The following is a 19,652-nucleotide window of genomic DNA, read 5'->3' on the forward strand; positions in this document are numbered from 1 at the left end:
GATATTTAAATTAAAAAAAAAATGAACGAAATTAACAAACGTAACGAAAAGAAAAATCATCATATAATTGATTTATTATTTATAACAAAGACTTACGTGTCTTTCACGAGGCAAATATCCGAGTCATTGTATATTCGATGATACGAAATTAGGATTAATCCTTGCAATTGGATTAACCGATTGTACTTGTTTTCTTGGTATGGGTAATTTGTAACAAATTAATATCAAAATAAGCAGAAATACACCGATAGCTGCCGGTAGCCATTGTAAAATTGAGACAAGTCTTCTGAGTTTGTAAGTCGTTGATAATACGTCGAGAAAAGCTGCATTTTGCATTCCACCCTGTGTACGACATTTCATTTATTATTTATTAGTGGAGCGAAAATATCTTGTTTTGTTTGTTTGTTTGTTTCTTTTTTTTTCGTTTACATATTCTTTTGTACAGTTATCGTAGATGAATAATTTTTGTTCGTTTGAATCAGAGCTTCTTAAATTTTACCACTTGGTGACCTCGATCACTAAATTCGTGGACATTTGAATGAATTATATTGGTCATTGAGCGTTGAATAATTTGTTAATTTTGTTGAAATTGTTGCAATCACGTATGAGGTCGTCAGTTATATTTTAAGAAACTCTGATTTCAATGTATTAATGACTTGGATTTATATCGTTAGATCTGTAATGGTTATAATCGTTATTATTTGTAATTTAATATTAATATCGAGTTCCTGGAATGAATTATTCGTGTTAAATAGTATTATTGTATATGTTATGACAGCGAATATAAATTATAAATGTAAGATAAATATGAAGAGATAAATGTGTTAATATTTTGTAAATTATCTATCAAAGGACTGGATATTATTTTATCCGTCCTAATAGAAAATAAAAATATATAAATAAATATGTGAAAAATATCAAATGATAAGAGAGAGAGAGAGAATAAATCGATGATGTGAATTAATTTATATCGTAATCATTTGAAAAAAATAATGAAATCAAACCTCGTTCATCCATATAATGGGAAAATATCCGTCGGTTACGTTGGCAAGCAAATCGATCGGATACGATGTTATCTTCATATTAACTTGAGATTTTCTGTAACCTTCGATAGGATTACTGGTAAGTGGGTCGATCAATATGTAACTCGAATGCAATTCCTCGCTTGGAATCAAATCTGGTACGTAATCCAAAATTACGGGATCGGCGTTAAGAAAATGCGGCTCCGATATAAATACCGGGATTTTCTGTGAAGGGATTCACCATGTTATAAATATAAAAAAGACGATGGATAATCGTTCAGATATTTTTCATTGAAAAATATGAAAATTCCCAAAATTAAGCTCGAGAGTGTTTTTTTTTTTTAATTCGAAATTAACTAAAAATTAATTATAACATTTACCATACATTTGTTAGCGTCCATGAGACCACTAGGGGGACATGTTTTTTTCTTTTTAGAAACTGGACAATAACATTCGGAGTGATTGTAACTCCAATTTTCGATCGAATTACTGTAACGCCATACATCGTACATTTCATTATATTTTTCACTTCTTTGATAGTCTATAAAAAAATGTCTGTAAAAAGAAATATTTTTACACGGACGCAATTACCTGTTACATTTCTTTTTTCTTTTTCTTTTTTTGGATGGATGGATTAAAAAGTTTCGAGCCTAACACAAAAGAGATGAAATTTAATTTTTATTTCCAAGTTGAGGCTTGAAACTTTTTAATTCAGACGCGTTTTTTTTCTCACCGACATAATTCATAAATGTAAATGTAAATACGTTGAGGTGGTTCATCGTAAAAAGGAAATATTAAACTATCTGTTCCCTTAATAGCATTGCATTCCTCAGATGTCCAATATGTTTGTGCTCGTTTGTTATGGATCGACGTTATTTCTCCTAACAATGTTGGATTTTGTAAACCTCTGTTACTCGTTATTGGACCAAACCATGTTCCATTTCTCTTTATCGTGAACATACAAATATACATTTTTTGAGAAGAATACAAATTTTACGAGTATTCCAAATAATTTACAACAATTAAATATGTAAATCATTTCTAATAAAATATAAAATATCTAATACCGTGCCTAATAAGCTATACATGTAATGATTTTCAATATCGGTGTTCCATAAAATTGGTGGTTTTCTTCCCTTTAACGTCATGCAGATTAATTTCATTTTTTCATGTTTAGTGATATCGCAGAACACTGGGATACCGTCGAAAAGTAAATCCTTTACTTTAGCTTTGACGAAAAGGGGATTCTTTTCGGTGAATAATTTATCTATTGCTACACCATATTGTTTGAGTAAAGATAACGAAAAACCTGCGAGCTATTCATAAACACGTTAAATCCTTTAATATTATATTGAAAATATTTGATAATGTGTAACGCGTATATTTTCAATTAAATACAATTACGTTACCGTATTTACAGCACCAAGATAAGCTACATTTAAAATTACAACTTCATCGTTTTCGGAAAGTTCGCCACTTCGTTCGTCGTTGTAATGATATGTTTTTTTTATGTTAAAAGTTATTTCATCTCGTATCTCGTTTACACTTAATATTTCTTTTTCAACGATTAAGCTATATAATCAATCGAATTACATACATAAATGACGTATTATACATATAGTAAAATAAATAAATGATCATTTATATATAATTTTATATTTATAATAATAATAATAATAATAATTAATTAATTAATTAATTAATCTCTACAAAAATTTGTTAGAAAAATTTACTCGTAAACGTAAGGGCCACGTTCCATAAGCCTCGGCAGTTCACCTTGCAACACATCATCCGGATTTTCAACATGGAAAATATTTATAGTGTATGTCATTTCCTGAGGGGATGACCAAAATTCGTAAGCTTTTGTATTATCTATTAATAATTTTTCCTATGAAAGAACACGAATAGATCAATTATTTTTTTTACTCTGCTTTATTTTGTTTTTTTTACGATTATAAGCTTTGTCATACCGAACGAATTGTTTTTATTAAATTATTATACAACGTTTGTTTGGTCGACAATACTAATCCAATAATAATTAAGATAACGGCACACAAAAATAAGATCACGGTGATGCAACCTTTCGATGATTTACGCATGTTTCTGAATTTCTATTTTATCCTTTTACAAACGTATTGCATATCAACTATGCGAGGTTGGTATCATACTAAAGGCATTCAAAATAATGTTGCTATTAAAAAGTAATACGTTCGTACGTTTTTTTTTTTTTTATATGAAATTATAGTGTCGATAAGTATCGTTGCAGGTTTTTATATAATTTATTAATTCTACGAATGCATGCAACATATCAAAATCGTGTTCTATAATCCTTGCCTAAGAATAATACCACACATTTTAGTTATCAATGTTAATCAGTGTTAGGAAATGCATTTATTATTACCTGCTCTATTTATCATTTATTTATATTTTTATCAGATTTGCCAACCTTCTTTTTCGAATTAAAAAAATTAATCAATCATGGAAGCTAAATTTTTCAAATTTCTAATTTCAAAGCGCGTTGATATTTTGTGTTTATTTTCGATTAATACTATTATATTATATAATACTAAATTATATTATATAATACTAAACTATTATATTTTACTAATTATATATTCTAATAGAATTTTAAATAATTATAGTTAATTTTTAGTGTATAAAAATGTGTGTGCCTTCAGAAATGCATGTATATATGTATTTTCAATAATAGACATGAAAAAAGTAATGTAAGAAAATTGAAGAGGATTGAAGTTAAATCCAACGATGATCACCTGTAACAAAAAGAAGACTATATTAATCATAGAATCAAATTATGAAATAGCCTAACATATAAGTGGTCCAATTCATAGATGCATTTTTCATTTGAATTCCCTATTTATTGTTATTCAATCTCTATTTACCGTTTGTAAAAATAAATAAAATTTAAACGCGTGATTTTACATTAAAAAATAGAATTAATTAAGAAACAGGTAAAGTACAAATATTATAAGAAGTTATTAATAAAAATATTTTAAAACTACGTTATATACAAAAGAACAATTGCAAATTTAATAAAGTACAATCACAGTAAAATATCTTAAAAAAGAAACAAGAAAAAAAAATGACTGTAATATTTACCGAACGTTAATCAAACTTTAAAATTTAATAATACGAGAATAGTAATATTTTTGACTCTAACTAACTAAAAACTTGTGCACCTTTTGGACGATGTAGACACAGATTTGGTGTGCCAAGGAGATGGAATGGTCCATCATCTCCAATTACAACTACAAATTATTGACGAGCAAGCAAGTAATATAATAAAATATATAATATGACTAGAGAACTATTGTCGATAGGTTCGAACTTGATGTTGAACCTATGAAAATAGCTCAATAATCTATGTAGTTGCCCTCTTCAGCCACAATTAAGTGGGGGCCTCTTCGGCATTCGCCTCTTCGGCATTTAGCCTCTTCTTTCTTCATTCCTGAAAACTGCATTGGACATTTTCTACGTGCGAGCAAGATAACTCGTGTTATGTTACTATTCTAATTCTCAATTATTAAAAAATGAATATACATTCTCTGTTCATTATAGTAAAGCTCGTGAAGTATCAATAACTCATAGTTGATTGATATATACACGAGCACAATTAAACGAATGTCCAAGCAGTCAATAATCGATGACCTAATAACACATCGCACTTTTAATATCAAAAAATAAAATAGAATTGAAATAAATAATGCAACAAATGTTATGCATTTTCTTGCAATATTTTCATTTCATTCATTCGTTATATTGAATTATATCAAATATTTATAATTGAGAAAATCGCGACTGTGCGAAGTGCTAATATCATAATACTTAAAACTAAGTATCAAATGGATCAAAGTATTTGCTTGTTTGTTCGACTCTATCTCGTTCGAGATAAAATCGAAATAGAAATAAATCTTTCAAATCGTTGCAAATTCCTTTGAATCTCATGATACATAATAAAAATTACAGAAGAGTTACAAAATAAATTTACAAAAGAAGCATAATAGAATGAATAAAAAAAAATATTTTTTGTAACAATTCTGTATAAACCAGGAGGCGAAATTTCCACTCCGGAGTGGAAGCAAACCTCGTGCCTTTCCTGGATCCTACCTACTTAAAATTAAAGTTTTCACATTCGCTCAAAGAAGTATGCTACCTGCCTGCCAATTACCCATATTTAAAAAGAGCAAATACACATGCGTACCCACCCACCCACTCCACGATTCTCTCACATACCACCAGGGTGCAAAAGCCTAAACTAGAGAGCATGCCCCGGGGCACCTCCGACACCCTAGTTCAAACGCGTGTTTTCTAAACTCATGGGGGTACGTACCAATTGCTGTAATCGTCTGCCAAGGCTAGTGATTATTGCATAAATGACTAATGCAAAAATACAAGTATAAACTAGTATATATGCATACTAGTTATATACGAGTATATTATAATTTCCACAAATAAATGCGGTAAACTCTACTATGCAAAACGATTTTATAAAGAAAAAAAAATTAGAAAAATTTAATATAAATAGAAAAATACAACCATGTGTAGTTTTCATATCACACCTAGCTCTAGGTGTGCTATACTAAGTAGTATTCTAAGTGATAAATAATGCATTAATTAAAAATTATCACGAAACGATGTACAGTACACACTACCTAAACGCACATACAGGTGTAAAGTACATCGTGCAATCACTAACACAATGACAGCCGCCAATAGGGGAAAAACTTAAAACTAAACCTATACTAACCGTTTCTCACCCATACGAGTAGCACCTGGGCACACGTATAGATGAGAACGCAGAAAGTATAGGGGGGAGAAACGGGAGATTAGTATATTAGAAGCTGAAAATCCTGATCTAAAAAATATGATTAAAGACACATAAATATATAACACATAAATACATTTTTATAAAAAATCATCTAAGCGACTAAGGACTCTACAATTTATTTAATAAATAATGACTTTTAATATCTATTAATATCTTTTAATATCTTTTAATATATTTAAAAACCTCGGACGACTCCTTTCATTAAGTTGGCTGTTCTAATAAAAGAACTGGGCTTTGAGCCACCACTTAATTGCTAGAATCTATCCGTCGCGAATGAGTTTGTCTTCTTGCTCATTTATTTATAATATCGAAATATCGATACATCAAAATTAATCGCGATTAGATAAACTAAGTACGAAGTAATGCATGTAAGACATTTATTACATGCTTTTCTGGACGAATAAGAGTAAATTAATGCTCGATTTCACCACTACTAACCACGAACAAAACACGTAATAAAAAAGAAAGTGCATTAGTTAATTGCATTATTAATTAAATGAATTTAACTGTTGAGACAAGAAAACCTATCCTGAACTAATATAAAATATACAATACAATATACAATACAATATACAATTTTCATGAGTAATTCCTAAAGAAGAATTACTCATGTGCTCGTCAATAATTTCTTTAAATAATTACAACCAGTAACTCGTGCCGATTAGGACCTTTCATCCTCGGCATGATTGAGCACCGGAGGGACTTTAAATTTTTTGACTCACTGCGTAAGAAGTTCTACGATGGCTCCAAAACACCCCTACTTCGCAGCAAGTATTGTAGTCTGATCGAAGAGTTCCTCCATTTGGTATTGAAGAAGATCCACCAAAAGTCCATCGATGATCCATCGAAGATCCATCCAAGATCCATCGAAGAATCCATTCCACATCATTGAAAGGGAAGAAAATCCATCGTCTTATCTGTAACATAAAATAGAACATAACGTTAAGTTATCTGCGATACAATCCAAAATCATATAAAATAAATTCAAATAAAATATAAATAAAAATAGATACTTACAATGCATTCCAATAGGATGAAATTCAATTGCACCATGGTGATGCACCTCGCGTGAATCTAAAAACGCGGTATAAACGAAAATAAGAAACTATAGATGAGTTTCTTATCGCGAAACCGAAATTTTATTATACGGCGAACAACACTGGCTCTAATTCGCGTATTATTTTAATTTATTATGCGCCCGATCACTGATTCTACAACTGCTTCCAAAGACTGCTTTGCACACAGTCAATGCAAGTAAAAAAATCTTCATTGATGCACTGATTCTAATACGCGAACAGTCTGTGCGACTGTTTTAAAATAAAAATACAACTTTTGTCGAACAAAATCTAATGCAATTACTGCTTTGGTCGCAGTTAATTTAATATGAAAAATTTCTAATAGAATCGCGTAACACGAACGAATTGAAATGAGCGAACGAACGTGCTTCTAATCCGTGATTTTAATTATATTCAATCGATACAACACTCCCGTATATTGCTTCGCGCACGATTGCAATCTGAAACAGAAATAAAAAACAATACTATTAATATCATTACTATTATTGAAAACAATTAAAATGTTTGTTGAATTATTAAATACAAAAATATACTCACTTTGTATCTCCATCGATGAATGCACAATGGGTCTCCTACCCTTAGGATGACGATGACGATGCACTAACACTGATTCTACAACTGCATTGCATGCAGTTAATTCAATTAACACTAGATTAATGGACTAACAATAAACCAATTTGACTCATATTAAATTTCTTTGATACATATGCTACATATATATAAAATTTTAATATTATTTTTTTAAAATATACGTTGATTTTTAATACCATAATGAAATATATGTAAATATTAATTCCTCCCCTCTACCCATTTCTTCATGCAAACAATTTTTGTAAGTTTTTAAAAAATAGTAAATGAAACAATAATGAAAAAATCTAGTGTTAAACGAATTTCCAAATGAATTTAATTAATAAATTGTAACACTATTCCAACGATGATCTGAAACAAAAATAAAAACAAGATTATATAGACCATTGATATAAAAACATTATTATAATTATTGAGAAAGTGTTTAAAATAAAAAATGACTTACGTTTATTCTTCAGTGATGAATGCACGATGGGTATCCTACCCTTAGGATGACGATGAGCACAAGTTTAAGCCGAATAAAAGAAACTTACGGAGTTTCTTAACCGAGCAAACGAAACTTTTACATACGGCGTACAACACTGACTTTACTTTCCGATTCTTTTATATTTTATTTTATCGATGCAACACACGAGTACTTCATTGCCTACGCGCTCGATTGCAATGATGTTCTGAAACAGAAAAAGAAAAAGAACAATTAATATCATCGTTATAATAAAAATCCATTAAAGATATCATAGAAGTGTTTGATAGAAAGATATACTTACTTTTAGTCTTCATTGATGACTGCAGGATGGGTATCCTACCCTTAGGATGACGATGAATAAAATAAAATTAAAGAAAAACTCTGAAAAGCTGAAACATACTAAAGATTATATTATAGTACAATATTCCCTGTGAATCATTCCTGAAGGCATAGCACACTTTAAAAAATATATATATATATTCTATATAAAAGTATTCTAATATAAAGAATCAATGTTAAATATAAAAAAGTTGTCTAATCAGCAGTTGTCGAATGTTGTAATTAGATAACGTTAGAAAGAAAATCAATAAATAGTTTAATACGTCACGTTCGTTAGATCTTTACTCGATGAAGGACGGAAGGGGAATGGAGATCTCTCTGCGTATATCTCGTAGAAGTATCGAATGCTCGGTGCTTGGCTGTTTACGTTTCGTATTCGGCGGTTATTCTTCTCTTGTCACCTCGAGAATATTCCTGGAATATACGTACACATTCGTTATTGCCTGTAGGTCGAATGTTTTGTTTCCTTATTCTCTCTCTCTCTCTCTCATACTCTCGTTTTTACTCTTTCTATACATTTCTATATAGCTTAGAAAAAGAATAACGCTTACCTCGATGAATATGAAGATAAAAAAAAGTAAACACAATTGTTAGACTGAGTATATGTATTCCTGCTGGGCTCTGCTAATGCTCTGTACCTAAAAAAGAAAAAAAAAGATTACATTAGTATAATACAAAGAAAATTAAATATATGAGTGTGTGTGTACGAGCTACCTATACTTATGTATATATGCTCGTATGTGTGTGTATGTGATAAAAAACAAATTTAACACGAAATACGCGATCTGTGAAGACATAATTATGAAAAATAATTAATTAGAGCATCATTAGAGATGGTAGTAATTATCGATACTATGAAAAAAGCTGGAAATTAGAAGAAATATTGTTAAGTAACATTGGTGAGATTTGGCGCGAAACCGACATACACCGATGATTATATTTTCACAGATATCATTCGAACTTTTTAATATTTCGTTTTGAAAACACTCACGTATGAAAATCTTGTGTGTAGCTATCGTTGGTATATAATAGGAAGGTGTAAAATACTTTTCAATTACCTGAATTAAACGAGATAACGCAGTACGCTGGAACATATACACTTGACAGACTTCCAATATGGTGGCAGTGACATATTACGAAGGGGTCCACCCGCAAGAAACGTAGCGACATGTGATGACATTAAGGCTGCTTCTGAATTTTGCATTTTTTCCATCTATTATAGAAAAATATCGAATAGTTAAAAATAGGATATAGGAACATAACAATTATCGAAATATATACTTTATTAAACCAAACAATCGAAATTGATCAGTATAAATCGATATCTATAGAAATGATGCCGTAAAACAAGATATATATAACTGCGTAGAGAAATGCATACCAATGTACATGGAATTTTTTTCTACGCAAATAATTTTTATCCTCGATAGGAAATCTTTTGTTAGAAGAATCGGTTAGTATATAGGAAAATTATTTACGTTAGAAAATATTTTTTAATTACCTGAGATTAACGGGACGACGTAGGTATCCGTGCGATCTCCAGCACCGACGCCGCGGAAAAGAAAGAAAGAAAATTAGCAAAGAGCCCTGATTGGCTGATAATTATTTCGGCTGATAAGCTAATTGGCTGATAATTATTTACTCGCGAAATGATCAATTATAAATTCCGAATAACCAATAGAAATGTATTTCATGCACCAAGCTTGCTCCATCACTCGTACGTAACTCGGCCTTCTTCATGACCAACCACGCTAGTCAAGCTTGATATGATAATTTATTTATTAAATAAATCAAAAATTTATTCTATTTTTATATTTATTGTAAACGTATCTTGTTAATATTTAAAAAACAAGAAAAGAATAAAGACAATATGCGCTATAAACCTTATCACACCGTACAGAAAAACACAATCGTATAGAAAAGAAACCTCGTTGCAGATATTTTAAAACAATTGACATAAAGCACTGTAACCATCCTTAAAGAATTAAATTAACAAGAATCTTTTCATATCGATACAGAGTGTGGGAATTTATACTTTCATAGTTGGCATGAGAGATGTCAATTGTTTTCTTTCAATTTATTTTTATTCTTTAAGGATGGCTACAGTGCCTTATGTCAATTGTTTTAAAGATTTTATATCGATGTTTCATTTCTATACGATTGCGTTTTCCTCTGGCATGCGATGTCAATTGTTTTTTAAATATCTACAACGTGGTTTCTTTTCTATACGATTGTGTTTCTCTGTGCAATGTGACAAAGTTTTTAGTGTATATTGTATTTATTCTATACATTATTTTTAAATATTAACAAGGAACGTGCTATAAGTATACAAAAAACTAATAAATTTAATTTTCTTTATATTATACCAATGCTATGTTATTTTATACTTTTTTTTAGGTTTCCAAACTTTGGTAGAATACAGCATGAATACACATACTCATTGTCAGTCTAATTGTGTTTACTTTTCTATCAAAATAATAATTGTTTTTACTTTTTTATATTGATGTCAGTTGTGGTAAGTTTATGTCTTTTCTTTTATAACATAAAGAAGATTAATATCAAAGTATAAGAAGGGAAAAGAGAGAGAGAGTGACATCTTATGCAAATATCATACATATACATATATTGACTCGTTGATTTTGATTAATACTTTACTAATACAATCCTATAATTTTCAGATTTGCAAGTATTTAAAGATCTGACAAAGTACAGCATCTATTAGGCTTTCTTATTGTTTTGTGTATCAAGTACATACATAAAAGAAGAGTTTAGAAGATTTTAAAATGAATACTGGCAATCATTTTATGGTTTTTAAATGAACAAACACCTCAGCTTTCTTCTATCATAATGGTAAACTTAAATAATTCACATTTTTTATTAGTATATGTTTATTAATTTTTAAAATATATTTGTTGTATAATTGTTTAGAGAAATGTACTTTCTTTTTTCATTACATATACGTTAATAAAAGTGAGAAAAAGAATTTAGTTCTTACATGTTACTCTATTAGTTAGTATTCATTCATATTTGTAATTGTATAACTATAATTTATATAATAATAATATCTTTATGGTATAGTTTTATTTAAGCAATTGCATAAAAATGCATAAACACTAGCATAGATTAATTAACAATTACTATAATGCACTAATGCACTTTTCTTATATTGCAGCCAAATTTTACCCTCGAAGCAATTACTGCACTGCAGCACTAAAATAATTACACAAAAATTAAAAGAATACTAAAATAAGAACGTTACAATCTTAAATATTATGTATTAGATGTATGTATTACCTTTATACACTGCGCAACGTTAGGAAAGTCAGATAAACAACGTTTAATAAAGTACTTTCATAGAGGACAAGAGCTCATTTCAACGGTGGATTTCGAAGGGGACGGTACCATAGATCGTATATTCCTAGCTTTTAGACAACAATAGACATTCCTATCGATTATTTAACAATTTTTTAAATATTCTGATACACTCTACTTATATTTCAGATTGTTTAAACACATATGTACTGGTTTAAACATTACATACTTATTAATATACTTTGAACATAAAATAATTTTAATGTGATATTTTTCTGGACAAAAATTTTATTATCCAAAGTAATCATTGCACAGTAATGTTAAAACAAATGTATATTAGTTTAAACAATTACATAAAATTGAAGGAATGTTTAAATCAGAACGTTACAATCTTAAATTTTTACAAATTTAAAAGACAAATAGGAATCATATTACATAAGGGATTCTTTTCTTTTACAAATTGTATTGCCAAGCCTCGTACCAGGTATAAAAAAAATTATTGTTAATCGACTTACTAGAAAATATTGAGGACTTGTATCAACGAATTTCTTTTTTGTAGAGATGCCATGGGAATCATTTTACAAATAGAATGCAGCAGCAGTTTAAAGGATCTTTTAATAAGCAAACATAATTATCTTGTATTGGGAATAAACCAATATTATAATAATTTCTTAAAAGATATTTATTCAAAGTATTAAAGATCTTATTCTTTCTGCATAGGTGATCAATCATTAAACTGGAAGAAAGGAAAGATAATTTTCAATTCGATAAGCAAAATCCAACTACACTGTAATCGTGAGAGATCTAGGAAGACAGTGTGGAAAGGGTTTTGTTCTCACCCTGGAAGGAAACTATGTATTATAATATACTATCAAAAGAATTGGAAGAATGAATGCATCCTGATTACTAAAAATTTAAAATACAAAAAAGAAATCTATATATTAAGACAATGTATTGCCAAGCCTCGTACCAGGTAATGAAAGATATTATTGTTAATCGACTCACTAGAAAATATTGAGGACTTGTATTAACTAATTTCTTTTTTGTAGAGATGCCATGGGAATCATTTTGCAAATAGAATGCAGCAGCAGTTAAAGGATCTTTTAAAAGGCAAACTAAATTACTTGTATTAAGAATAAAACCAATATTATAATACTTTCTAAAAAAATATTTATTCAAAGTATTAAAGATCTGATTCTTTCTGCATAGGTGATCAATCATTAAACTGGAAGAAAGGAAAAATATTTTCAATTCGATAAGCAAAATCCAACTACACTGTAATCGTGAGAGATCTAGGAAAACAGTGTGAAAAGGGTTTTGTTCTCACCCTGGAAGGAAACTATGTATTATAATATACTATCAAAAGAATTGAAGAATGAATGCATCCTGATTACTAAAATTTAAAAGACAAAAAGGAATCATATTATATTAAGAATTCTTTTCTTATACAAATTGTATTGCCAAGCCTCGTACCAGGTAATGAAAGATATTATTGTTAATCGACACACTAGAAAATATTGAGGACTTGTATTAACTAATTTCTTTTTTGTAGAGATGCCATGGGAATCATTTTGCAAATAGAATGCAGCAGCAGTTTAAAGGATCTTTTAAAAGGCAAACATAAATTACTTGTATTAAGAATAAACCAATATTATAATACTTCTAAAAAATATTTATTCAAAGTATTAAAGATCTGATTCTTTCTGCAAAGGTGTTCAATCAATGTACTGGGAAAAGAGAGACTATGATTTTTCACTACGTTAAGAAGAATCCAACAACACTCTAATCATGAAGATTTAGGAAGACACAGGTGAACGTGCTACGTTCTCACACTGGAAGGAAACCATGTACTATTAATTATATCAAAATAATTCAAGAAAGAAAGCATCCTGATTATTACAAATTTAAAAGACAAATAGGAATCATATTATATAAGGGATTCTTTTCTTTACAAATTGTATTGCCAAGCCTCGTACTAGGTAATAAAAAAAATTATTGGTAATCGACTTACTAGAAAATTTTGAGGACTCGTATCAATGAATTTCTTTTTTGTAGAGATGCCATGGGAATCATTTTGAAAATAGAATGCAGCAGCAGTTTAAAGGATCTTTTAAAAGGCAAACATAAATTTCTTGTATTGGGAATAAACCAATATTGTAATATTTTCTAAAAAAATATTTATTTAAAGTATTAAAGATCTCATTCTTTCTGCAAAGGTGTTTAATCAATGTACTGGAAAAGAGAGCGTATGATTTTTCACTACGTTAAGAAGAATCCAACAACACTTTAATCATGAAAGATTTAAGAAGACACTGTTTAACGTGCTCCGTTCTCACACTGGAAGGAAACCATGTACTATATTCCATCAAAAGAATTGAAGAAGAAATGCATCCTGATAATTACAAATTTAAAAGACAATAGAAATCATATTATATTAGAATTCTTTTCTTATACAAATTGTATTGCCAAGCCTCGTACCAGGTAATGAAAGATATTGTTAATCGACTTACTAGAAAATTTTGAGGACTCGTATCAATGAATTTCTTTTGTAGAGATGCCATGGGAATCATTTTGAAAATAGAATGCAGCAGCAGTTTAAAGGATCTTTTAAAAGGCAAACATAATTCTTTTATTGGAATAAACCAATATTATAATATTTTCTAAAAAAATATTTATTCAAAGTATTAAAGATCTGATTCTTTCTGCAAGGTGTTAATCAATGTACTGGAAAAGAGAGCGTTGATTTTCACTACGTTAAGAAGAATCCAACAACACTTTAATCATGAAAGATTTAAGAAGACACTGTTGAACGTGTTCCGTTCTCACACTGGAAGGAAACCATGTACTATAATATTATATCAAATAATTCAAGAAAGAAAGCATCCTGATTATTACAAATTTAAAAGACAAATAGGAATCATTTATAAGGGATTCTTTTCTTTTACAAATTGTATTGCCAAGCCTCGTACTAGGTAATAAAAAAATTATTGGTAATCGACTTACTAGAAAATTTTGAGGACTCGTATCAATGAATTTCTTTTTTGTAGAGATGCCATGGGAATCATTTTGAAAATAGAATGCAGCAGCAGTTTAAAGGATCTTTTAAAAGGCAAACATAAATTTCTTTTATTGGGAATAAACCAATATTATAATATTTTCTAAAAAATATTTATTCGAAGTTTAAAGATCTGATCTTTCTGCAAAGGTGTTTAATCAATGTAGGAAAGAAGCGTATGATTTTTCACTACGTTAAGAAGAATCCAAAAACACTTTAATCATGAAAGATTTAAGAAGACACTGTTGAACGTGTTCCGTTCTCACACTGGAAGGAAACCATGTACTATAATTATATCAAAATAATTCAAGAAAGAAAGCATCCTGATTATTACAAATTTAAAAGAAAATAGGAATCATATTATATAAGGGATTCTTTTCTTTTACAAATTGTATTGCCAAGCCTCGTACTAGGTAATAAAAAAATTATTGGTAATCGACTTACTAGAAAATTTGAGGACTCGTATCAATGAATTTCTTTTTTGTAGAGATTGCCATGGGAATCATTTTGCAAATAGAATGCAGCAGCAGTTTAAAGGATCTTTTAAAAGGCAAACATAATTTCTTTTATTGGGAATAAACCAATATTATAATATTTTCTAAAAAATATTTATTCAAAGTATTAAAGATCTGATTCTTTCTGCATAGGGTTTCAATCAATGTACTGGAAAAGAGAGCGTATGATTTTTCACTATTAAGAAGAATCCAACAACTTTATCATGAAAGATTTAGGAAGACACGTGAACGTTTCCGTTCTCACACTGAAGGAAACCATGTACTATAATATTATATCAAAATAATTCAAGAAAGAAAGCATCCTGATATTACAAATTTAAAAGACAAATAGGAATCATATTTATAAGGGATTCTTTTCTTTTACAAATTGTATTGCCAAGCCTCGTACTAGGTAATAAAAAAAATTATTGGTAATCGACTTACTAGAAAATTTTGAGGACTCGTATCAATGAATTTCTTTTTTGTAGAGATGCCATGGGAATCATTTTACAAATAGAATGCAGCAGCAGTATAAAGGATCTTTTAATAGGCAAACATAATTATCTTATTGGGAATAAACCAATATTATAATAATTTCTTAAAAAATATTTATTCAAAGTATTAAAGATCTTATTCTTTCTGCATAGGTGATCATTCATTAAACTAGAAGAAAGGAAAGATAATTTTCAATTAGATAAGAAAAATCGAAAAACACTGTAATCATGAAAGATTTAGGAAGACACAGGTGAAAGTGTTCCGTTCTCACACTGGAAGGAAACCATGTACTATAATATTCTGTCAAAAGAATTGAAGGAAACCATGTACTGTAATATTCTTTCAAAAGAATAGAAGAAGGAATGCATCATGGTTATTATAAATTTAAAAGTCAAATAGGAAATACATTGCATTAGGATATTCCTAACATATATAAAGTATATTATTTAGTATTGTACTTCGTAATTGAAAATACTATTATACATCGACTGGCAATAATTTATCTAAAGGAAACTATTCTTTTTGAATAATAAATTGTTAAAGCAGAAAGGCCATAGATAAGAAATATTGAAAAAATGTCTTAATTTCGTAAATCTAAGGAGAAGAAAATAATGCTGTCAGAAAATTAAATTCTACTGATCATCAAAGTCTTTCACTTGCTTTTTAAGATTTAACTGTACTTGTGCTATATAATTTCTAATAAGGATCATTCATTATTTAATGGTACGTTGATAGAAAAGAAATACTAAAAACATTTCTAGTATCTTTTCTTATCTATACAACAGAGAATATACTGTAGATTTTTCAATTTTACATGAGATAGTGTAACAAACTAATAGTTTCATTTCCTTTGTAGGGTTTTGTGCAATTTCTTAAATGAAAAAGAGATTAAAGGAATATTCTAGTAGCACAAAATTTGGGTAGAAAAGAAGAAACTGTAGTATCTGAAGAAACATATCACACTATTATGCCACATTGTGGTGGCATTACATAATATAAAATGTATTTGTTGTTTCGTTTAACGATTGCTAGATAAATCTTTTTTTAAATAATATGCTTATATATTTGATACCGGGTGTGATTTCATAAGTGAAGATACGAAATGAATTATTTACTACATATATCTATAATTTAAAGCGCAGAGTAGTGTTTTAATAGCTCAATAATGTAACAAATTCATTGTAATTTTTAAGACGATGTCATACCATGATTGTACATTTAATATTACTTATTAATATATATTTTCTAAAAATTTGTGCATTAGCATATTTTATTTACATATACGTAAAGTATAATTAATTAATTTAACTATCATTAATGAATTAAAATAAAATTTAAATGTTTGGCGAATTTTATAGACTCCTTGGAATAATGTATAAGAGATAATTAAAAAAAAAAAAATGATAAAAAATATCACATTATTCTAATTTTCGTCACAGTAAAATATCTTATTTAGGTCACTATTGAGAAATATTAATATTCTAATTTTTGTGAAAAAATGATTATTATATTCTCTTCCTTTTTTTCTATATTCATAGAACTAATATTATAAAAGACTATAAATAATATTTAATAGCTTGGAAAAATATTAATGAATGTATTTATCGATATATAAATATCTATATATACTGTGAAAGGCATTTAAATGCACCCTCGAATCAAAATTTTGACGTTTTTCTGATTTCACATAGGAATCCATATGTTCCGGTATTTTAAATCCGGTATTTTAAATTTGTCGTGACGTCACAAAAATGAAATTTTGGTAATAGGATCACAGGATGATACAAGAGCTCTTCGCGAGAATAGGAAACAAGTGCGCTGATTGGTTAATAATAGACCCAGCATCAACCAATCAGAAATCCACTAAGAGCCGATTGGCCAATTTTCAACCAATCAGCGCTCTTCTAGGCCATATATTGGAGCTGAGCTATTTTATCAGCACATTGGCTGATTGGCATTTATCAACCAATCAGCGCACTATTAGGAGCTGATTGGCTATTTATCAACCAATCAGCGCTCTTCTAGGCCATATATTGAGCTGATTGGCTATTTATCAACCAATCAGCGCTCTTTAGGCCATATATTGAGAGCTGATTGGCTATTTATCAACCAATCAGCGCTCTCGTTTCCTACTCTCTTCGAAGAGCTCTTGTATCATCCTGTGATCCTATTACCAAATTTTCATTTTTGTGACGTCACGACAAATTTAAAATACCGGATTTAAAATACCGGAACATATGGATTCCTATGTGAAATCAGAAAAACGTCAAAATTTTGATTCGAGGGTGGCATTTAAATGCCTTTCACAGTATATATAGATATATTATATATATCGATAAATACATTCATTAATATTTTTCCAAGCTATTAAATATTATTTATAGTCTTTTATAATATTAGTTCTATGAATATAGAAAAAAGGAAGAGAATATAAATAATCATTTTTCACAAAAAATTAGAATATTAATATTTCTCAATAGTGACCTAAATAAGATATTTTACTGTGACGAAAATTAGAATAATGTGATATTTTTTATCATTTTTTTTTTTTTTTAATTATCTCTTAACATTATTCCAAGGAGTCTATAAATTCGCCAAACATTTAAATTTTATTTTAATTCATTAATGATAGTTAAATTAATTATATTATACTTTACGTATATGTAAATAAAATATGCTAATGCACAAATATTTTTAGAAAATTATAATAAGTAATATTAAATGTACAATCATGGTATGACATCGTCTTAAAAATTACAATGAATTTGTTACATTATTGAGCTATTAAAACACTACTCTGCGCTTTAAATTATAGATATGTAGTAAATAATTCATTTCGTATCTTCACTTATGAAATCACACCCGGTATCAAATATATAAGCATATTATTTAAAAAAAGATTTATCTAGCAATCGTTAAACGAAACAACAAATACATTTTATATTATGTAATGCCACCACAATGTGGCATAATAGTGTGATATGTTTCTTCATGATACTACAGTTTCTTCTTTTCTACCCAAATTTTGTGCTACTAGAATATTCCTTTAATCTCTTTTTCATTTAAGAAATTGCACAAAAAACCCTACAAAGGAAATGAAACTATTAGTTTGTTACACTATCTCATGTAAAATTGAAAAATCTACAGTATATTCTCTGTTGTATAGATAAGAAAAGATACTAGAAATGTTTTTAGTATTTCTTTTCTATCAACGTACCATTAAATAATGAATGATCCTTATTAGAATTATATAGCACAAGTACAGTTAAATCTTAAAAAGCAAGTGAAAGACTTTGATGATCAGTAGAATTTAATTTTCTGACAGCATTATTTTCTTCTCCTTTAGATTTACGAAATTAAGACATTTTTTCAATATTTCTTATCTATGGCCTTTCTGCTTTAACAATTTATTATTCAAAAAGAATAGTTTCCTTTAGATAAATTATTGCCAGTCGATGTATAATAGTATTTTCAATTACGAAGTACAATACTAAATAATATACTTTATATATGTTAGGAATATCCTAATGCAATGTATTTCCTATTTGACTTTTAAATTATAATAACCATGATGCATTCCTTCTTCTATTCTTTTGAAAGAATATTACAGTACATGGTTTCCTTCAATTCTTTTGACAGAATATTATAGTACATGGTTTCCTTCCAGTGTGAGAACGGAACACTTTCACCTGTGTCTTCCTAAATCTTTCATGATTACAGTGTTTTTCGATTTTTCTTATCTAATTGAAAATTATCTTTCCTTTCTTCTAGTTTAATGAATGATCACCTATGCAGAAGAATAAGATCTTTAATACTTTGAATAAATTTTTTTAAGAAATTATTATAATATTGGTTTATTCCCAATAAGATAATTATGTTTGCCTATTAAAAGATCCTTTATACTGCTGCTGCATTCTATTTGTAAAATGATTCCCATGGCATCTCTACAAAAAAGAAAT

The 19,652-nt window shown here is 28.7% G+C and overlaps 1 protein-coding gene and 1 long non-coding RNA gene across 2 annotated transcripts; one reads left to right on the plus strand and one right to left on the minus strand.

Moving 5' to 3' along the window:
- Positions 1 to 56: 56 nt before the first annotated feature.
- LOC122515887 (sensory neuron membrane protein 2-like) lies at positions 57 to 8,928 on the minus strand. Its single transcript, XM_043633381.1, has 9 exons — positions 8,889 to 8,928; positions 8,606 to 8,751; positions 2,756 to 2,910; positions 2,432 to 2,594; positions 2,090 to 2,338; positions 1,756 to 1,967; positions 1,403 to 1,577; positions 1,005 to 1,247; positions 57 to 342 (listed from the first exon to the last, which is right to left on the minus strand). The coding sequence occupies exons 3-9, from the start codon at positions 2,851 to 2,853 to the stop codon at positions 124 to 126; spliced, it is 1,359 nt and encodes a 452-aa protein (XP_043489316.1). The 5' UTR covers positions 2,854 to 2,910; positions 8,606 to 8,751; positions 8,889 to 8,928; the 3' UTR covers positions 57 to 123.
- Positions 8,929 to 12,254: 3,326 nt separating this feature from the next.
- On the plus strand, positions 12,255 to 12,562 carry LOC122515858. Its single transcript, XR_006303407.1, has 2 exons — positions 12,255 to 12,287; positions 12,370 to 12,562. It is a non-coding gene; the product is annotated as an uncharacterized LOC122515858 (long non-coding RNA).
- Positions 12,563 to 19,652: the final 7,090 nt, after the last annotated feature.

This window comes from Polistes fuscatus, unplaced genomic scaffold, assembly GCF_010416935.1.
Source record: "Polistes fuscatus isolate 324 unplaced genomic scaffold, CU_Pfus_HIC Scaffold19, whole genome shotgun sequence".
In the NCBI taxonomy this organism is placed as follows: Eukaryota; Metazoa; Arthropoda; class Insecta; order Hymenoptera; family Vespidae; genus Polistes; species Polistes fuscatus.